General features: G+C 37.7%; 1 protein-coding gene across 2 annotated transcripts in view; it reads right to left on the bottom strand.

Annotated features, from left to right (window-relative positions):
* Nucleotides 1-504: 504 nt before the first annotated feature.
* The window catches only part of LOC113094446 (neuroligin-3-like), a 65550-nt gene continuing 45496 nt past the window's right edge, over nt 505-20558 (bottom strand). Inside the window, exons 4-5 of one of the 2 annotated variants that reach the window (XM_026260074.1) lie at nt 9675-9734; nt 505-1181 (exon numbers count right to left, since the gene is read on the bottom strand). In XM_026260074.1, coding sequence (XP_026115859.1) covers nt 967-1181; nt 9675-9734 — 275 coding nt within the window. In that variant the 3' untranslated portion in view covers nt 505-966. The remainder of the gene's footprint in view (nt 1182-9674; nt 9735-20558) is intronic. The other variant, XM_026260075.1, reaches the window with a different exon arrangement.

The following is a 20558-nucleotide window of genomic DNA, read 5'->3' as shown; positions in this document are numbered from 1 at the left end:
AGGTTTGTGTAAGATTAGCAACACACCATTGATGTTTGATAAGGTATTCAAACCAATTTGCATATTCATAGTTCTGCGTATACTAAATGAGGTAAGGGTGTAGAATTATACTCAAGCTATTTTGAGGGATCAATAAATTATCTCCAAAGGAAATTTTACAATTTATTTATGTTGATTATTAAAGATAAGTAAGTATTCCAAAATGTCAGCAGGAAACCTGTACAGACTCATATTCTACTCTCATGAATTCAGCTACTAGACTCTGCTTTGGATGGTGCCTAAAATTGACCTAAAAGTGTCTCCCTCTCATTTTCACTTGTTTAAGACATATTCCACTCTACAGATGTTCAGATATATCTACAGCAGGAAACATTATAGCAGAATCTCTACCTGTGGGCTTGCCACCAAAAGGCAAGGTTTGAACCCAGCGAGGAGTCACACATAAACTCTTGATCAAGACATATCACTTCAAGGTACTTTTAGAAATGTTGTCGCTTTAATATATGCATAAAGAATACAGCACTGCTAAATAAGCACTTAATTAAAGCTCCGTAGTGAAACAAACACTTTTCTTTTGGTATATGGGATATACTTGGTTTCAATATTAATTTAAGGGCTTTAAAAACACACTCTACAATTGTATTTTTTGTGCTTATGTTTCAAATTAATGCATAACTGGATGACTGAATATTTTTGGACAGCTTTTAACAAGTAATAACACAGTGCTGGCCAATAAAAAAAAACACTGAACACTGGCAAGAGTTTATACCATGCAGTGCTCATTAATTCAGTTTCTCATAAAATGTTTCTGCATTCTTCCCTCAATGGTTTACATTTATTGATTCAGCAAAACACATTCAACTTATCATTCAAGCAGATGCAAATAGTCTTAAAAATGAAAACAGAACCACAGGCACCCAGAAATTAGCAAACACATCCTTGCAGTAGTCATTCTCTGATGTCTTATTAAATGCATTTTTTCCAGTATGGCTGCTCTTGGATAAGGTTGAATAACAAAGAAAAGTGCTTACCTAGGACGCCGACTCGAAAGTTGAGCGTGATAACGATGACATTCCCGTAACTGGCCAGCACGCTTCCGTCAATCATGTTTCCGGTTCCCTCCATGTATGATCCTCCATGAATGTACACCATCACAGGCTTGGCTCCGGTATCTCGTATGTCTGCAAGAGTGGCCACCATTAAACTCTCACTCCCCCACTGCCCCATCAGAGCAAGATTCAACACAGCAATGCATCTCACAGTCCTCCCAGATACCAGCCACCAGCTCAATTCCAGTTTGAGATGAATCTCATATCAGCCGAGTCATTTGTCTCTCGTAATGAACAGTATGCGCAAAACAGATATGAACAGATGAAGCCATAAGGAAGGTCAGAACCTAACTGGCTATCGCAGGCGGCTCTAACATGCTTTAGTGGGCTAAATGATGAGATCATCTCAAATTTAATGGCCTTGTTAGACTTCACTGCCCAGGCATACAGCCACAGAAGGGTTTAAAATGAGCAGCAATTGCTGCGCCAAAATTCTTATCTAACAGGGGAGCACGAAGAAGGGATAGTTCAGCCAAAAAAATTATTGGCTTTCATATTGTTCTGACCCCTATAGTTTTTCTTACCTGAAATGCAAATTCGTCATAGGCAAAAGTGAATGGTGCTTTATATTGCCAAGCTCCAAAAAAAAAAAAAAAAAAAAAAAAAACATAAAAGCAGTCCATTCAAATATTCCACGTCCTGAAGTCAATCCCAAATGTATGCTATTATTCACTAAAGTACTTTAGTTAAAAAATGAAGCAAAAGGTCAAAGCAGGTTTGACATTATTTCTGCCAAATGCATTTGGTTATCATACAGTGTAATCATATATCTAGTATAATTCAGAAACCCTTGTTATTAGCAGCACCGATGGCAGTTAAGTGAATTGCAACATATTTGTTCATGCACGCACTCATGCATGTAACAGACAAAAAGCCAGATGTGATTCAGTGCCTAATATATTCAGTGAAGTTCTTTTTTGTTCTTTCTTTAGAAGTAAAAAAAAAAGTTGGAAATACTTGCTGCAATAGACAGTTGATGGATATCCTGATGCCACCCACGCTGATGAGAGCGACATTTAGATGAATTTGTAAATATGTGTTGCACAGCAAAAATGACAACATGAGAAAGCAGCAGTTAGGAAAGCATCTAATGATAGTGATGTTGCTTGATGTGGATATGTTTGCACCAGCTCTGCACTTCACCGGTCTGGCATCATGTTGACAGATGAGGTAAGAAAAATGACACTGTGCATGACACATTGCCACTACAGTACACAATAGCTCTTTTGACATTAACCTGAACACTGTAAAAGCATTTATTTTGGAAGAGAGGTTCTCGGGAGCATGCGTAAACATCATGAACATTTGATTTTCCCAGGAAAAATCCAAGTCCTTCACATGAAAATTTGCCTACAGGCTTTCATAGACAACGTTTTTTACATTTCATTACAAGCTATTCACACATTGGCAAAAATAAATAAATAAATAAATAAATACAATAAAACAAAGTGATTAACACATGATAATCCTTACATATAACCCATTTTAAAAAATCTTAAGAATTACTTGAACGTCAGTATGTTCCTCAAACAAAGCTATTGTCCGATACCTCATATAAACTCATTTTTGGAGCCTGACAGCACACCGCCATTCACTTTCATAATAAGGAAAACAGAAGCTTGGACATTCTATCCAAGATCTCCTTTTGTGCTTCCCAGAAGAAAGACTGTAATAGAGGTTTAGAAGAACATACTTCCTTATTTCGCTTAATGTTTTTATATGGACATTACGCAAACAACCATCATAAGTTTGTTATTTTCTGTTAATGACATAATATTAAACAGAAAAAATTGTCTCTCTACTGAGATGAAAGAGACAGAATCCTTGAGAAGCGAGCACTGCTGGGCTAATACTCAAAATGCTGTATTGTATTGAGGGTTGCCATGGATACGGCAGATCAAAACTCAGAATCTTTGAGAATGGCTAATTGCAAACACCACTCCAGTGCATTTGCCCCTGTTTGCATTCAAGCCCTCCTATCAAAGATGTGCCCATTTGCATGTAAGCGGTCGGCTGGCTTTTTCTTGCAAAAAAAACAACAAAAAAAAACATGTTATTTGCAACCACTGTGCCGCTGTCTGCGCTTAATGTCTACATTGCAAAAACACATTTGTATGTTACGCTCTTGATCTGATGGAACAAGCGAGAACTGATTTGTATAGAATTTTTCCATTTGGCAGCTGAAACATTTACGGTTATCTGGTATCTGAGAGAAGTATGATAAGGCACTGCTTTGTAATGACAATTCTCTGTTGACACTTATCGTACGGAAGAAAGACAATGTATGGAGTGGAAACAGAAGGTGAGAGAGAGAAAAATGCACACAACTTCCTGCACTAGGGATGCACAGGATGAGATCAATGAAAAAGATCAATTAGAAAAAAACATAGATACACATATTAGTCATGTCAGTGTTATCAGTAACCTCTTTTGTTGATTCACATCATGTCAGAATGATGTGACAAAAAAACAAAAACAAAACACAATACTCTGCTAACTGATCTCTTCTCTACCAAATATTCATGTTTAATGTCAAAATCGGTTTCCCATTAAAGACATCTTGAGCACATAATATTCAGAATTCATGTCCTGAGGAAAAAGAAGAGAAATTTTGATTAAAAGACATGATAAAGACAATTGCATTTCACAAACATATCATTTAAATAAAAAGGACGTACAGAAAGGGTGAAACAATAGAAATTAACTGAAATGTCAGCTTCATGAATGTACAGTACAATTATGTTATTTGACATGTAAACGTGACTTATTCATTACACACACTCACACAAACTCATCTTCAAAAGCAGCGGGCGGCATGCATCTTTTCCTTTATGTAACCTCCATCAATCATCTCCAAGTGAACTAAAGAAGGTGAAGACATGGGTAGAACGACCTTCTTCACAAAGTCTTCTGCATCTCCATCAGAGTTGTGGTTAGGGTGTTAAAATATGGTGGATGTCAGACCTGGGCGGCAGCGCTCAGCGTGTCTTGAAAGCTCAGGAGGAGGATGCGTCAGGCTATCTGTGAACCTCTCAAAATTCTCAACGGGCCACCTCTCAACGGCCTGTCACTCTAGAGGAACTGGACAGCGTGAGCACTGATAAGTGGTCTAGACTAGCACTGATGCTGTAAAACATGGAATATGTCAAACATTCTTATTGTGAGCATTGTATGAGCTCCCCAGCTGAGGTTTTGACTTTTAGACACTAATCACCGATTACATAAATGTTGAAGACATTTTCAGGTCAGACTGAATATTTCTGAATCCAGCATGACTCGGACTCTGCAGGAAAATGCATAATATACACACGGAGCCTTCATACACTGTCTACCTCAATCTGTCTTCAACAACAAAACTGTTAGAACATTGCTATGCAGTTGAAGTGGCTTCTGGGGTGTTAGGAATTTTGCAAGTTTGTTGTGGCCAAAATCACGTACCATTAAGAGTGGTTTGATGAAGAACTTTGTGACCATTAATAAATTATGCTCTATTAAGTACACATTAATAGAATTCTATAGCCTCATTGTATAGTAAATTGGTTGCACATTTGCGAAGTAGAATGGCATATGGATATTTCTTGGGTACTGTTTTATGGACATGCTACTAATTTCACATAATGCTTTTTGCAAACAGTGCAGTAAGAGAGAAGGCATATTGGGGTGCAGGGTGTGATGTTACAGCAGTGTTTTAAATAAAAGTTTTAATAACATATATTGGCGTGAAATGCAAAAGATTTTAATTTGGCAATTTGTAGACTTTAATTTCAATTGCTCAACCTCAATCCAGATGGGATGAGTGACCTTTGAAGAAGGTGAGTTCTTGAGACTGGGCTGCAGTGTTTGTGCATTAAATGTAATGGTACTAACACAGAAACAGGTGATTTGATGTGCTCTTTGAAGCCCAGATTTATGATGAGGGAGAGACCAAAAGAGAGACAGAAAAGGGTGAAGACAGTTCTGAAACATACTGCACCACCATGCAGATTCCACATCAGACACCTCACACGCTACTAACCAAAAGCACTATCACACACACACCTGCAAAGAGCTTATAATTATGGTAAATTACCATACTCTCAAGAATTTGCAACAATTTCCTGAGACTGAGCCAAGGAATTATAGATTTTTTTTTTTAAAGTGAGTGCAGTTTGCCCATTCAAAACCAATCACCACACTGCTAGGATGTCTGGGTGGTTGCTTAAATAGCGCAGGTGAGCTTTTAATGATGTTCTGGTTTATTTAGCAGATAGAGTTCAGGACCCTCTTTCAGTGTGAAGGCCTTCTCTCAGCAGCACATGTTCAGCAAAAAATCTGGGCAGTTTTTCGCCAGCTTTATTTGCAGTGTGATGAGATTATATAACACCTCTCAAAAAAATCCTCTATAGCATTGAACGTATGCTAATATTTGTGTCAGTCTGTAAAGAGAGGCATTAACAACCATTCAATTAAATAAAAATATTTACTGCACTGAATATTTGCACCCAACATCCTGTTGCTAGCCAGAGTCATTGGAAATACATGTCTTTGCCTACAATTCTGCAAAACTACTACTATGCTATGAAAACAAATTTTAACATGCTATGAGATTTCAAAAGCCAATACCTTTTAGCTGCATCAGCAAATGTTTTTTTTTAATCACTTTTGCATTTGTTAACACTATCAGGTAGGTTAAGGTATGGGTTTGGTGTATGAGGTATGCTACTTTTTAACACAATAGAGAATTACATTTTTAGTGACATTGCCCAGTTTAAACCACCACAATATGTACCTTAATCAACATAATAAAAATGCAGCAGTATGTGCTTGAACTGATTAAATGAAAACATGAAGAGAGTTTACCACTGCCCACTTTAAAACTGCTGTGAAATTCGCAGTAGGGTACGGAATATTGGTGTTACAGAAAGATTGCCAAAACCATGTATTTCCAATGAGCCTGGGTTGCTCGTTTTGGTGTGAACAGACCTTAAGTATGTTTTCAGCATTCAACCCAATGTATTGTCTTCCATTAAAACATCGTAAGTAATGTTTGTAACATAAAATCTGGGACAGGTAACACACCAAAGTCTAATATTAAGCTTAGGAGTTTGTTCAAATTACTAGCCCACAAAGCAACCTTTATACCAAAAATGTTCCCAGTCTGTTCCTTCAACTATTGGCACAACATTTTTAACAGGCATACATCCAATTTGGCCAATTGCTTATTTAATTCATCTTGTGTGATGGTAGGCACTGAACTCCATTCTAGACTGGACACTGAGTGAAATCCATCCTAACACCTTAGCAGGTGGAGCTGGCCTGGTCTGGAGGAGGGAAGGTTTTTTTGTCCAATTAGGGCACATGGATAAGCGAGCCAAACATTAGCTATGTGCATCTATTTGTCAGCAATGGGGGAGAAAACAGACACATGAGACAAGGTAAGTTTTCCTGTGAGCCAAACGCAATATATCACTTATATGCCATGCTCTACATAAAGAATCAGTTCCCTGTGCCTAAATATACACCTACTTAATGTACCAGTACCATAACAGTATACCTCAGTGCAAACTGTACCGGTAGATGTTAAAACTATGTGTAATAGCACCTGAGGTTGACTTAATTGCCAGTGATGCTCTACAGAATGATAGGCACTGCAATCTGTTTGTGCCAAATCTGATGACTGAAATAAGGACCACCAGCTGAGAAATGATGCCAACAGCTTGCTAGTTACATTATGTCATATGAGCCCAAACTATTTCAGAAGTAAAGACAGATGTCTGGGCTGAATCCCAAGTCACATTGTATTCATCCCATAAAGTAAACCAGATTAGGACTGGTGCATCCCAAATTAATGCACATTAAATTACACATAGATGTCATAATACTGACATATCAACTTACTTGCATGCATTCCTTTCTAGAAGTAGATAAACTTTGATTCAGTCAGAGTGAGCAGAAAGAGATGGAACGACTGGGATGTATTCACATAGTTGCAATAATTTGTGCCTAAAGGCTCCTGGTTGATCTGGCAAAGGGTTAAGTGTGTGGTGATGTCGTCTAGAATTGTTTGCCAAGTAAGAATGGCCTAGATTCACAATGATATGTAGTCAGCAAAGAGTAGAGGTTGTAAGGTGAACAATGTGCCATGCTCACTATTGCTATCTATTGTAAATATGTAGTGGCACATCAATTCTTGTTTCTGTATCTGAGTATTGTTGCTTTGACTTGTATGCCTTGTTAGACAAACGGGGCATGCTTATATATATTTGGCCGAAGTGGAATATCATTCCAGCACTGTTTGAGTGTCAAAACTAATTTGTCGCACTCTTACATTTGATAACTTCAGTGGAGTTACCCGAAATGCTTTAACAAGGAAGTGAGGCTCAACTATTTACCAACCACAACCTCCTGATCTAGGCCAACTCATTTGCCACCTTTGCCTGCTTTGTATTCTTTTTTTTTCTTTTAATGTTCTGGCATGCTTCACAAGCCATGCTCTCTATTGTCACTGTTGACGTCATACCCCTGGGCCATTCAGAGTCAAGGAAAAACACGCAGGCCATTGATGCAGGGTAATTGGTACCTCATGCAAAAACATGCCTTGGGCTAGAACATGGATATCTCGGTGGACTACATCTCAATCCAGAGCTGAATCCATGTCCCACTGGGACTGCTGTGTCCATAAATCCAACCTCCAGACCAAGAGGAAAAGCTTCTGTAAAGACATGCTGCTTGACTGCTGGAGCCTGCTAGAGTTTTCATGGAGAGCCACCACATTTGCACAAGTCAGAAATTGGATTGTCTGAACCAGCCAATTGCAACAGCTTTGGATTGAAAGTCCAAATCCTCCCAAGGGAAGCTTCCCTACATGTGGAGGGATAAGATGTGTGCATTACAAGGCCTCTGCCTCTGTTGGTATTGAAGAAAGCATGTCGATTAACATTGCTGTTAATATCCTTGACTGATTCAAACTTGAGTAGCTATGGTTCCCATTTCAGCCTTAGACACCTTAATGTACAACAGTAGAATGGCAAATGCAAAGTGCCAGCTTTGATGCGGCACCTGAACATGATTAATGTGGCCAACCAGGCAAGAACTGAGATCAGCACTTGGTCTAAACCAACAAAGGCTCAGTAGTGGTGTACAGCTTGACCATAACCCCAGCATTGAACATGTCCCTCACCTATAAAATCTACTGTCAGTTTAGGAGCATAAAGGAACAACAATAATTTGATTCGAGATTTTGTGCTTTAAGCTTTTCGCACTAACTGGGGAAGAATACTTTCCCTATTCTAATCTCACCATATATCCACCCTGGGCCCAGAATATCCCAAGATAAATGCTGAAAGTGAACAATGCTCTTGCTGATTGGCAACTTCTCTTGTGCGCATGCTTTTTCCTGCTCTGTTGCTAATCTTCTTACCACAACTTGTCAGCCTCTCTCATCATCTAAATCCATTTGCCTGTTTTAAAAACTGTAATGTGATATCCCATGCTTGCTCATATGTGTCTCCATGTTGCTGAACACAGAGAGTGCTAGTCTTGCATGCAAGTAAAATATATACAGGAGCCAAATCACAACAAATAGATTTTAATTACCACATAATCAACATGTCATTAGCACTGTATTATTGCCTAGGATCCAATTCTATACAGCTATTACAAAACTAAATGAGACTCAGTGGAATGAGGCATCATGCATCAGCTATACAGTCTGTGTTATGTTGCATGCAGATCAAGCACTGTAACACAATGCTCAGGGTTCAAATAATTTCATCTTTGACACCATCTGCCACGGAACTACGAGATGAAAGAGAGACTGATCCTGTGCATCTAATATATATATATATATTATAGTATCCATCAATCCACCAATATTACTGTCTCTATTCAATTTAAGCAATAAAATGTAAAGAAACCAAATACACAATAGCATATTGTTGGGCCTAAGTTGTTCATGGTCATATAAATATATTTCATATGATTTTAAGCACTTTTTTTAAAATACTTTTATATGATAAATAATGTTGGTACTATGTTGGGTTGTGAAGCCAAACCAATTGAGAACCACTGCACAAATTAAGTGAAAAAAAAGGGAAAGTGACAAACAGCCAATTATGGTCACTTATACTCAGAATCCATGCTCTGCATTTAACCCATCCAAAGTGCACACACACACCATGAACACACACCCAGAGCAGTGGGCAGCCATTTATACTGTAGCACCAGGGGAGCAGTTGAGGGTTCGGTGTCTTGCTAAAGGGCACCTCAATCGTGGTATTGCCGGCCCAAGATTCGAACCCACAGCCTTACGAGTCAAACTCTCTAACCATTAGGCCACGAGTTACCCATAATACAATTATAGCCTAAGATATACCATATAAAAAAACATCAGAAGCCACGCTGCACCTACGCAATTCACTCTCATTCTTAAAAATCTCCCTGACATGATAGTATTGAAGCACAGTCATCCACCACATCCATACAAAGGACCATGAGGGAAGGTGCACAAGGGAGGGCTGCAGTCAAAGTACAGAGGAAAAAAAATATCCAAGACATGCAAATGTCTTTTGTCACCAAAGTGAATACCTTCATCTTCATCACCGTCGTTATCAGATAAATCCTCGCCCTGTTTTTTGGAATGGGTTCCTGTTAGTAAAGCAGGAAAAATACAGAGAAACACAGGAGAATTCAAAATAGTATGATCATCAAGACAGGAAATGAAAAAAAAAAGCTATACATGATTAATATTAGACAGTATTTGAACTTACATGAAACTGGTCAATAACACACATCATTTATATGTATAACATGATTGTTGATGTATACAGAAACAAGTTCACATAATGTGCATCGATTAGAACACAACCTAATAAGAGGTTAGAATTTGGCTGACATTAGATTAAATGGCTTAAACAATGACAGCTCATTTTATATACATAATAGCAGAATATTGAAATAAATTATCAGTTGAGTTCAACCCTCTTATTAATTCTGTTCCTCATATTACACGTCATACATAGTTTTTTTTTTTTTTTTTTTTTTTACAAAGTAGTACTTAAATACAATGAGTGCTGCAGAGTTGCATTAAAATAAATAACATACTTTTCAGAGGGTCAAGAGCTTAACACACTATAGATAAATAAAAAACATTAACAAGACAAGCTACAATTTATAATGATAGACAAATATTCATTATCAGTCTTCCTGTTTTAAAATGTCTGCATATATATGTGACTCTGCTGTTCAAAGTGCAATAATTTCAACATTAGTATTCATTACAAATTAAAGCTACAGTTCCTCTACTATCACATCACCAATGTCATCAACAGTGTTTGTGCAGTTGGAGAATTAGCACATTCTTTGTTCAACATGATTTGTTTGTCCTGGAACTGCATTTGTGTCAAACCACCATGGCCATTATCACAACCCTAACCCTAAATCTAACCCTAAAATCGGTTGGGTCAATTGAACTGCTGTTCCAGGAACTTTCCCTACTTGGCAAAATCATTATTAACCAGTGATTAATTATGTCTTACATCTCTTGGGAAATGATCAGATTAGTGATCAGAGTAGTGAGGTCAATCTTTTAAAGAGATTTCCACAAAACTCTTAAATGCAATTCATAAATGAAAGTTTTTTTCTCTTTTAAGAAATGCAAAACTTTTGTGGTACAACCTGTTTCATATGTGCATTGTAGTAGGTATGTTGCATCACACTGTTATTTTGAAGTAAAGCACTGTTTGAGCGAGGTGGCAGCTGTGATCCCCGAGGCGAGAAAGCACTGTCATTTCAAATGTCCTTTATAGTGCATCTGGATTTAATGGCATTGTGTTGCAGTTCCAGTAAACTCTATTATTTTTCATTGAGAGTATTCACAGTCCCAAGGTTTCTGCATGGCAGATGTTAAACACATCAGTGAAAATCTAATTTTGAAATACTACAAATCAAGTGCAAGACCCTTGGATTTATCAACCATTTATCAATGAATGATGAATTTAATGAATTAAGGCTGTATTTTAAGTCATTTATTATGCACAGGCAACTAATATTTAACATTTGAAGGTCAAATGCTGCATTCATTTGATTTCTTTAATTTAGCACAAGGAATGGGAATTATCTGGATAGCTGGGATTTAATAGGAATGATTCCAAAAACACTGTCTTTGAATATTGTTTTGGAATTATATTTTGATATTTTTTATTAAAATTGTTTAGTCACTACACTAATCCAAACTGATTTTGTTTCCACTTTATTTGATGGTCCCAATTCTCTCTTCTATTAACAAACTATTTACTTTGACTATTGCCTCAATAAACTGCTAATTAGCTGCTTATAAATAGTAGGTAGTTGTTAAGGTTAGGTATGTGGTCAGATTAAGGGATTTAAAATATGGTCATGCATAATCAGGCATTAATATATGCTTTGTAAGTACTCATCAACATCCAATAAACTAGTCATATGCATACCAATAAGCAACTAGTTAACAGTGAGAATTGTTCCTTAAGCAAAAGTGGAACCAAAATTTCAGTACTCTATTCACTTTGACATTTCATTGCATTCTCTTTTCAGGTAAAACACTGTATTGCTTGTCATAGCACCACCCTTTCATTACAGTGTTTCATCTGTATGAACATTAAAACATGACTGTTAAAGAACCGTTGACGCAAATGAATTCCATGAAAACAACTGGTTTATAATTGAACCTGTTCTAAATAAAATTCCCAGCTCTATTCAGCACTATAGCACTTTACATAATATGAGCCGCAGAGAACGACATCCTGTCACTGTCTCCATACACTTTTGTTTTTACAGTGAGCTAATACATCCTGTGTGACCTATGTGTCAGTGAATGTAAAGTGCATCCCATTCTGAAAAGCAGGAGAAGAGGGTCAAAGGCACAATGGATTGAGCCCAGATTTACATATCGGAAAGGTCACAGTGTGGCAAGAGACCTACTGGCGAAATGTTGACTTCTAACAGTCTGAGATGGTATTCACTTTACTGTCTGTCTCAAATCCTCCTGTGGTCTTACTCGCCTTCTCTGTTTAGGATTCTCTCTCTCTCATTCCACAGCATTCGTCATAGAATTTTATCTTTTGTTACTTCTGGAAATGGATTTCAATGTGACATATACAGATTTCGGTATCAATCCTAGGTGAAAGATTGACTGAGAGCCCATCTTACTCCTGTAATGTGAGCTATTTCCAAGTGCACCGTGATTAAAATGCAGAGTGGAAACTTATTTTATCAATCGGGAATTTACAGGCTGGTGAAAACTGACGTCTTGTAGCAGAAAAGACCAGGCCAAATTAATTAATTAAAATGAACAATACCTGTAGAAAACTATTCATCTCAGTGGCAGTTGCTCAGCTGGCCTGTGACTGCAAAACCTGTTTGCTGCCATCTGTATTCATGACCCCTAAACCTAACCATTTGTCAACAATATAAAACCAGCCTGGTCTTACATAACATTTACATTTATAAAAACATATATATTTTTGTACATTTGGCTAGATGCTGAAACAAACAATATGGATGTAGAATCTAAAATATAGGCACTATTATGTATTTACAGTTAGAATAGAAATGTTAAATATTTATGAAATATTTTTGCATGATGAAAACTTTTTTTAAATATGGTTTGCGAGCTAAAGCAGTGTTTGGGACTCATCTATTTTTTATTATAGTATAGTTTTAGATTTTTAAAGGACATATACATATACCATAGTCAGATTTGAGCAGCTAATCCTAAATATAACCAAGTAATTGCAATAATGTATTCCAAAAAGCAGCACCTAAGTAGTCCAAATGTAGATATGCAGCGATATCAGATACCTTGAGAGTGATGAAGGGTTCTTATTTGCTATTACTCCCATAAACGCTATTACTCCCATAAACTCATCTATTTAGAAAGAATAAATAGCAATTGAACAATTGGTTAAATGGTTTCCCCATTCATGTGGCCTAGGTGATGTCTGTACAAAGGAAATTTATTTCAGAAGACTGTTGTACAATAATAAATTGCATAAAAAATCAAACCAGGCACATGTATTAAGAAAGTAAATAGGACCAATTTTAACTTGATGTCGACTTTAAAGGTTAAGGAGACTATAATCCTAGAGAAAGGACAGCCAAAAATTTACACCAGGGCTTTAGTAGCCCAGAGGACATTTATATCACAGGCTTTTGTTTTTATTACAAGTGCTGGATAAATAGAGGAGCACATTATGAGCTGTCCTTGGTGTTAACCGCTGTGCCAATAACTAAGAATGACTGCAAAGAATGCGTAAAAAAAAAAAAAAAAAAAAGATCGCTGAAATATTTTATTGAAATCCTCGGCTGTTTCTGTCGAAGACGTACATTCTGTTTACATTCTGTTTTTGGCGTGCCTCTTAAGATGAAACAAATCAGCGACATATAGATCACGAAAACAGCTACAGCTCGACCTTGGAAGAATAACCAGCCCTTTATAGAAGGACTAACAACAAAAAGCTTTTGGGAGACACTGAGCTGTGAACGGGCAGATATACTGGGCCAGTGAGCAGTGTGGGATCCCAACAAAAACTTCCTGGATAAGCTGTGTCTTGCATTTCAAGTCAGACTGAATGAAGTGCCACTGGCATGACTCCACTCACCCCAGGCCTATGGGCTGCCACACATTTAAGAGAGCCGTTCCATATCAAGCGAAGGGGACATCCGCTTCCCTTGTGCCTTTCTTCCTTAACTTCCGCCCACCCCTTTCTCCATTTATACCATCGCTATTTGCCATGCAACTTCGCCTGCGGCTATATACGCACACATTTCAAACCCTGGAAAAGTTGAACTATCCAAAAGCGATTTTCATGCTATTTTATTATCCGTCATCGCTCAGGCAGAGCCTAGTTCAGATTCCAGCACTTAACAGTTTCCATCACGTTGGCAGACTGCTAGAATATGATTCATAGTGAATCGTCTTTCTCATGGGAAAAAAAACCACGCTACTCACTGAATGCCTTGAAAATACAATCTCTGGTTTGATCCCACCAAGTTCCCTTCTCTCAAACCACTAAACTACACCAAAGCCAAACATACAGTGAGAATTCTCTCCTAATAAGTAATCTGTCAGAGCCCATTTGAAACATGACGGAAATAGCTCCCCGAAAGATTTCATCATGCATCCACATTTCATAGGAAATGTGTAGCCAGTGTTGGAATATTATGTTAATAGAAGCAAATAAACATAATTGACCCTGTACTTGGGGAATTGTATTAATGCAATCTTTAAAAAACACCCTTTAAGCATTAAACATTCTATTAACAGCGTGATTCATCTCAGGGAATTCTTAAACTGAATATATAAACAGATAAAAACTAAATGCATTGAAGATTGCATTGAAGTTTAGCCTACAGAATTCAAGCGCCTCCTAGTATCATGTTTTTAAAATATATGTTTATGTGTGTGTGTGTTCAGTATTCAGCATGTATGAAACAGAAAATGGAAAATATGTGTAAATTGTTCTTGTAATAGTGTTTTACAGAGGTCTTTTATACATTAATATTAGTTACTGCAATAGCTGACATTAGCTAAAAATGAAAACTTTTACAGCCATTAATCTTGGTTAATGTTAATTTCTACATATGCTAATACATTTTAACACTTCCAAGTTTTTATAAATTAGCCTTAGTTCATGCAGGGGTCTTCAACAGGGAGCCTGTGACCCTAGGGAGTCTGCAGTGGTTCCTGCTGCAGGAGGTCCAACAATTACTGAGCTCAGCCAAAGCTACAATTAAGAAGCTAAAGCTTAATGTTGTCTCTCCCACATAAAATATTTAATGTACAAATATACAATCCTGTAAATAAATAATAATAACTTTATTTACAAGTATAAATGATGTGGGTCTATATTTATTATATATGAATGTAATTATAGGCCTTATAAGGCCTATAATTATAAGTCGAATATAGGCCAATTTACACAGACATTTTATATTAAAATGATTATTATAATCCCCCCCCAGTAGACACCCGGATCAGTCATGGAACTTAATTAGAGAAATTTTGTGACTTGCTTTACAGCAGTCCTTGATCTGAAAAAGACTGAAGACCCTTGTGTTAATTCATTAATACTGAAATTAACAATAAAAATGTTGTTCATTGTAATGTATTTAATTTCCAGTTTTACATTGGACATCAAGTCATGATACACACAACACCAAAATGTTTATTGTAAAACTGTAAAAATAAGTTTTCTTGGTTAAACTTAGAATTAAAATTATACATTTTCCAAGTTTTAATTTAAAGAGGTCATATGACGTTGCTAAAAAGAACATTATTTTGTGTATTTGGTGTAATCCCATGTGTTTACACAGTTTAAGTAAAAAAAAAAAAAAACTGATTATTTTACACATAATGTACATTATTATTGCTCCTCTATGCACCGCCTTTCTGAAACACATCGATTTTTACAAAGCTCATCGTTCTGAAAAGTGTGGTGTGCTCTGACTGGCCAGCTATCTAGTGAATTATGATTGGCTGAATTCCTCAAGCGTGTGACAGAAATATTACGCCTCTTACCAGGTTCAGGAAACTTTCCTCTGTAAAATAAGCTGCACACACTCAAATATTTTTGGAAGGCAAAACAAAGTAGTTTGGCTTTCACAACAAAACACACAGCATCTCCACTTCATGGTGGCGGCGGCAACAATACAACAGTGAGAACAGTGAGAATAAAAGTAACACCTTCACTCATTGAATATATATTTGGGTGGCGTTATGCAAATCTTCCACACAGTGATGTAGACATGTAGGGGCGTGTCTGAACAAGTAATTTTAGGAGGGCATGGATGAGCATTTACTTTTATAAAGAAGATATCTTTGGGTTTGACCTTAATTTTTGCAACTTTACGGATTATTCTGTATGCATTAACAGCTTTTAACACTTCAAAGACAAAGGAAAATGTCAATATGGGTTCTGACTAATCCATCTGAATGGATGTACAGTCTCCTTTTGGAAGTTCATAAACCTATTTGTTTGTTGTTCCCAATTATCCGGATATTTGCATTTTTTTATTGACAACCCTCTCTCCCTCCCTTTTAGAACAGCCCTGTGACATATTTTCATGACAATATAATTTAAAAACAGCAGAACCACTTATTTAAGGTAAATCAAATTGGACCTGGTCTTTCTGCAAATGGCCAGTGCACAGTATTTCCCCCAAAAAAGTCCAGCCCCTCAACTCACTGAACATGGTGAATCACTTGGAAATACATATACTGTATTATGGAAGTAAATTGATTTTAATGTATTTTTTGAAACATACAAATTTATCTCTGACTGCACAAGCTCTAAAGATCATTCATAGACCATTCACAGTATTTTATTGTGGCCTATAAATGATCTTTAGAGCTTGTGCATATATATATCTATATATATATATATATATATATATATATATATATATATATATATATATATATATATAGATAGATAGATAGATAGATAGATAGATACACGCTCACCTAAAGGATTATTAGGAACACCTGTTCAATTTCTCATTGATGCAATTATCTAATCAACCAATCACATGGCAGTTAAAGACAGTCTCCTGAACTCCAAAGAATGGGAAAGAAAGGTGATTTAAGCAATTTTGTGCCAGACGGGCCAGTATTTCACAATCTGCTTAGTTCACGCATAACCATTTCTAGGGTTTACAAAGAATGTTGTGAAAAGGGAAAAACATCCAGTATGTGTCAGTACAGTGGGCGAAAATGCCTTGGTGATGCTAGAGGTCAGAGGAGAATGGGCCGACTGATTCAAGCTGATAGAAGAGCAACGTTGACTGAAATAACCACTCGTTATAACCGAGGTATTCAGCAGAGCATTGTTGTGAAGCCACAACACGCACAACCTTGAGGCGGATCGGCACCAACAGCAGAAGACCCCACCGGGTACCACTCATCTCCACAACAAATAGGAAAAAGAGGCTACAATTTGCACAAGCTCACCAAAATTGGACAGTTGAAGACTGGAAAAATGTTGCCTGGTCTGATGAGTCTCGATTTCTGTTGAGACATTCAGATGGTAGAATCAGAATTTGTAAACAAAATGAGAAAATGGATCCATCATGTCTAGCTACCACTGTATGTACCACTGTGTGGGGGATGTTTTCTTGGCACACTTTAGGCCCGTTAGTTCCAATTGGGATCGTTTAAATGCCACGACCTACCTGAGCAATGTTTCTGACCATGTCCATCCCTTTATGACCACCATGTCCCCATCCTCCGATGGCTACTTCCAGAAGGATAATGCACCATGTCACAAAGCTCGAATCATTTCAAATTGGTTTCTTGAACATGACAATCAGTTCACCTTACTTAAATGGCCCCCACAGTCACCAGATCTCAACCCAATAGAGCATTTTTTGGGATGTGGTGGAACGGGAACTTCGTGCCCTGGATGTGCATCCCACAAATCTCCATCAACTACAAGATGCTATCATATCAATATGGGCCAACATTTCTAAAGAATGCTTTCAGCACCTTGTTAAATCAATGCCACGTAGAAGTAAGGCAGTTATTTTGGCAAAAGGGGGTAAAACACAGTATTAGTATGGTGTTCCTAATAATCCTTTCCCCTTGCCTTCAGAACTGCCTTAATTCTTTGTGGCATAGATTTAACAAGGTGTTGGAAACATTCCTTAGAGATTTCAGTCCATATTGACATGATAGCATCACACAGTTGCCGCAGATTTGTCGGCAACATATCCATGATGCGAATCTCCCGTTCCACCACATCCCAAAGCTGCTCTGCTGGATTGAGATCTGGTGACTGTGGAGGCCATTTAAGTAAAGTGAACTCATTGTCATGTTCAAGAAACCAGTCTGAGATGATTTGAGCTTTGTGACATGGTGCATTATCCTGCTGGAAGTAGACATCAGAAGATGGATACACTGTAGTCATAAAGGGATGGACATGGTCAGCAATGATACTCAGGTAGGCTGTGGTAGTAACAGCTGCTCTATGTGAAATCACGCACCTGATGGAATTAACCGCTGATTAGATAACCGGCTTTACTGACGAGATGCTCATTAACGATCGGCCGATCGTGATCGGAGCACCCCTAGTTTAAACAATGCTCAGTTGGTACTAAGGAGCCCAAATTGTGCCAAGAAAATATCCCCCACACCATTACACCACCACCATCAGCCTGAACCATTGAGACAAGGCAGGATGGATCCATGCTTTCATTATCTTAATACCAAATTCTGACCCCACCATCTGAATGTCGCAGCAGAAATCAAGACTCATCAGACCAGGCAAGGTTTTTCCAATCTTCTATTGTCCAATATTGATGAGTCTGTGTGTATTGTAGCCTCCGTTTCCTGTTCTTAGCTGACAGGAGCAGCACCCGGTGTGGTCTTCTGCTGCTGTAGCCCATCTGCTTCGGAGTTCGACATGGTGTGCATTCAGAGATGGTATTCTGCTTACCTAGGTTGTAATGAGTGGTTATTTGAGTTACTGTTGCCTTTCTATCATCTCTAACTAGTCTGCCCATTCTCCTCTGACCTCTTACATCAACAAGGCATTTTCATCCACACAACTGCTGCTCACTGGATATTTTCCTTTTTTGGACCATTCTCTGTCAACACTAGACAGTGCACCAAAAACCATTCCACGTTCAAAGTCACTTCGGCAAGTTGTCTTTACTACATCTAGATGCCTAAATGCATTGAGTTGCTGCCATGTGATTGGCTGATTAGCAGTTTGTGTTACCAAGCAATTGTAACATTGGGGAAGTCGTGGCCTAATGGTTAGAGGGTTGGACTCCCAATCGAAAGGTTGTGAGTTCTAGTCTTTGGCCGGACGGAATTGTGGGTGGGGGGAGTGCATGAACAGTTCTCTCTCCACCTTCAATACCATGACTTAGGTGCCCTTGAGCAAGGCATCGAACCCCCAACTGCTCCCCGGGCGCCGCAGCATAAATGGCTGCCCACTGCTCCGGGTGTGTGCTCACTGTGTGTGTGTGTGTGTGTTCACTGCTCTGTGTGTGTGCATTTCGGATGGGTTAAATGCAGAGCACAAATTCTGAGTATGGGTCACCATACTTGGCTGAATGTCACTTCACTTTCACTTTCACTTTACAGGTGTACCTAAAAAAGTGGTCAGTATATATATGTGAAAAGGCAATTTTAAGATAGGTCAGTGGATCAGTTTTGTGGGATAAGAAAATAAGATTTTAAAGCAAATGATGAATAAAGATTTTGTTATTTACTGTTCCCTCAAAAGCTCTTGCTAAATCAGCCTGCTGGTAATAGACTGAAGTATTTGTGCAAGCTAATGTTCTTGTAAAAGAACGACTACATCACCCTTAATGTGTTCACTCACTGTAACACCTTTCATAGGTGTGTGTGTGTCATTCAACCTGAAAGTCCCTCAATTCTGTCACATTTTCAGCTTTTCTACCTAACATAATGTCTTGATAAATTTTTCTTTTGTAAATCCCTAGAGCAAATTGGATTGAAACAGCTTGACTGAGTGGATAGACCATCAACAGGCTCTTAGAGCACAAGCATACTGTTGCCTGGCAACTCTTACTGATGATTTTATGTTATGCAAATTTGCTGGAATTTACATAAGATTTCATGTTGCTGCACATTTGCTGCACTGGTGTGATCAAAAAGATTGCAGTTCAAGTTGTGCTTTCTAATGCAAATGTTTTATGTTTGTGTTTTCCAAGTTCTGAACTTCAGTCGCTGTTATGTTAATATATTACGTGCCATTTAGATAATCAAGACATAGTCCTGTGAAAATGCAAACAGTGGACTACAATTATACATGTCTAGAGGCTTAAGTATTGGAATATAAATTTTCATATTAACACTATTTAATGCAGCTGATCGTTTTACCGAAAAACAAAAATTGCATTTGAACGGATTACTTTAATTTGATTTTAAGCCATCGGCAATTATATTTGTAGAATCAGCAAATCTAAGTATATTAAGCATCTATTAATGTTCTTGTCCCATACACAGACAGACTACTCCTCTAGGAAGGGTTCTTCCCCTTAGACTTCCCTAAGATCCCTCACACCACATAGATCATTTAACCGACAGTGCAAACTCACTGCAAATTCGTTCCAAACTGTAGTTTTTCCCTGAACGCCGTTGTTAATAGTTCAGCAGCAGCTGCTACAGTGTAAAGACATTGGTTTTGATGCTTAGCAGTTATTTACTTTTCTCATAACATGATCACGGGAGACTGTGACGGTATTTTGTGTTTCGTGCTGCCTTTCTCAGTTTTCTGATTTGAGAAGATTTCCAGGGAACATGCTGTCGTAATCTCCTGCGCAACACAATGCCATTATTTTTCAGACACCCTTTCTACAAATGTGACAGATATTGCATGCTATTTCACTGTTTTTGTAAGCTTTCACACCCATGGAGAAAAAAAACAAAAAAAAACATTTTGTTTAAGATTAAGATAAAAGCTC

The sequence above is a fragment of the Carassius auratus genome, unplaced genomic scaffold, assembly GCF_003368295.1.
Source record: "Carassius auratus strain Wakin unplaced genomic scaffold, ASM336829v1 scaf_tig00215385, whole genome shotgun sequence".
In the NCBI taxonomy this organism is placed as follows: Eukaryota; Metazoa; Chordata; class Actinopteri; order Cypriniformes; family Cyprinidae; genus Carassius; species Carassius auratus.
This window is presented reverse-complemented; position numbering and strand designations above follow the sequence as displayed.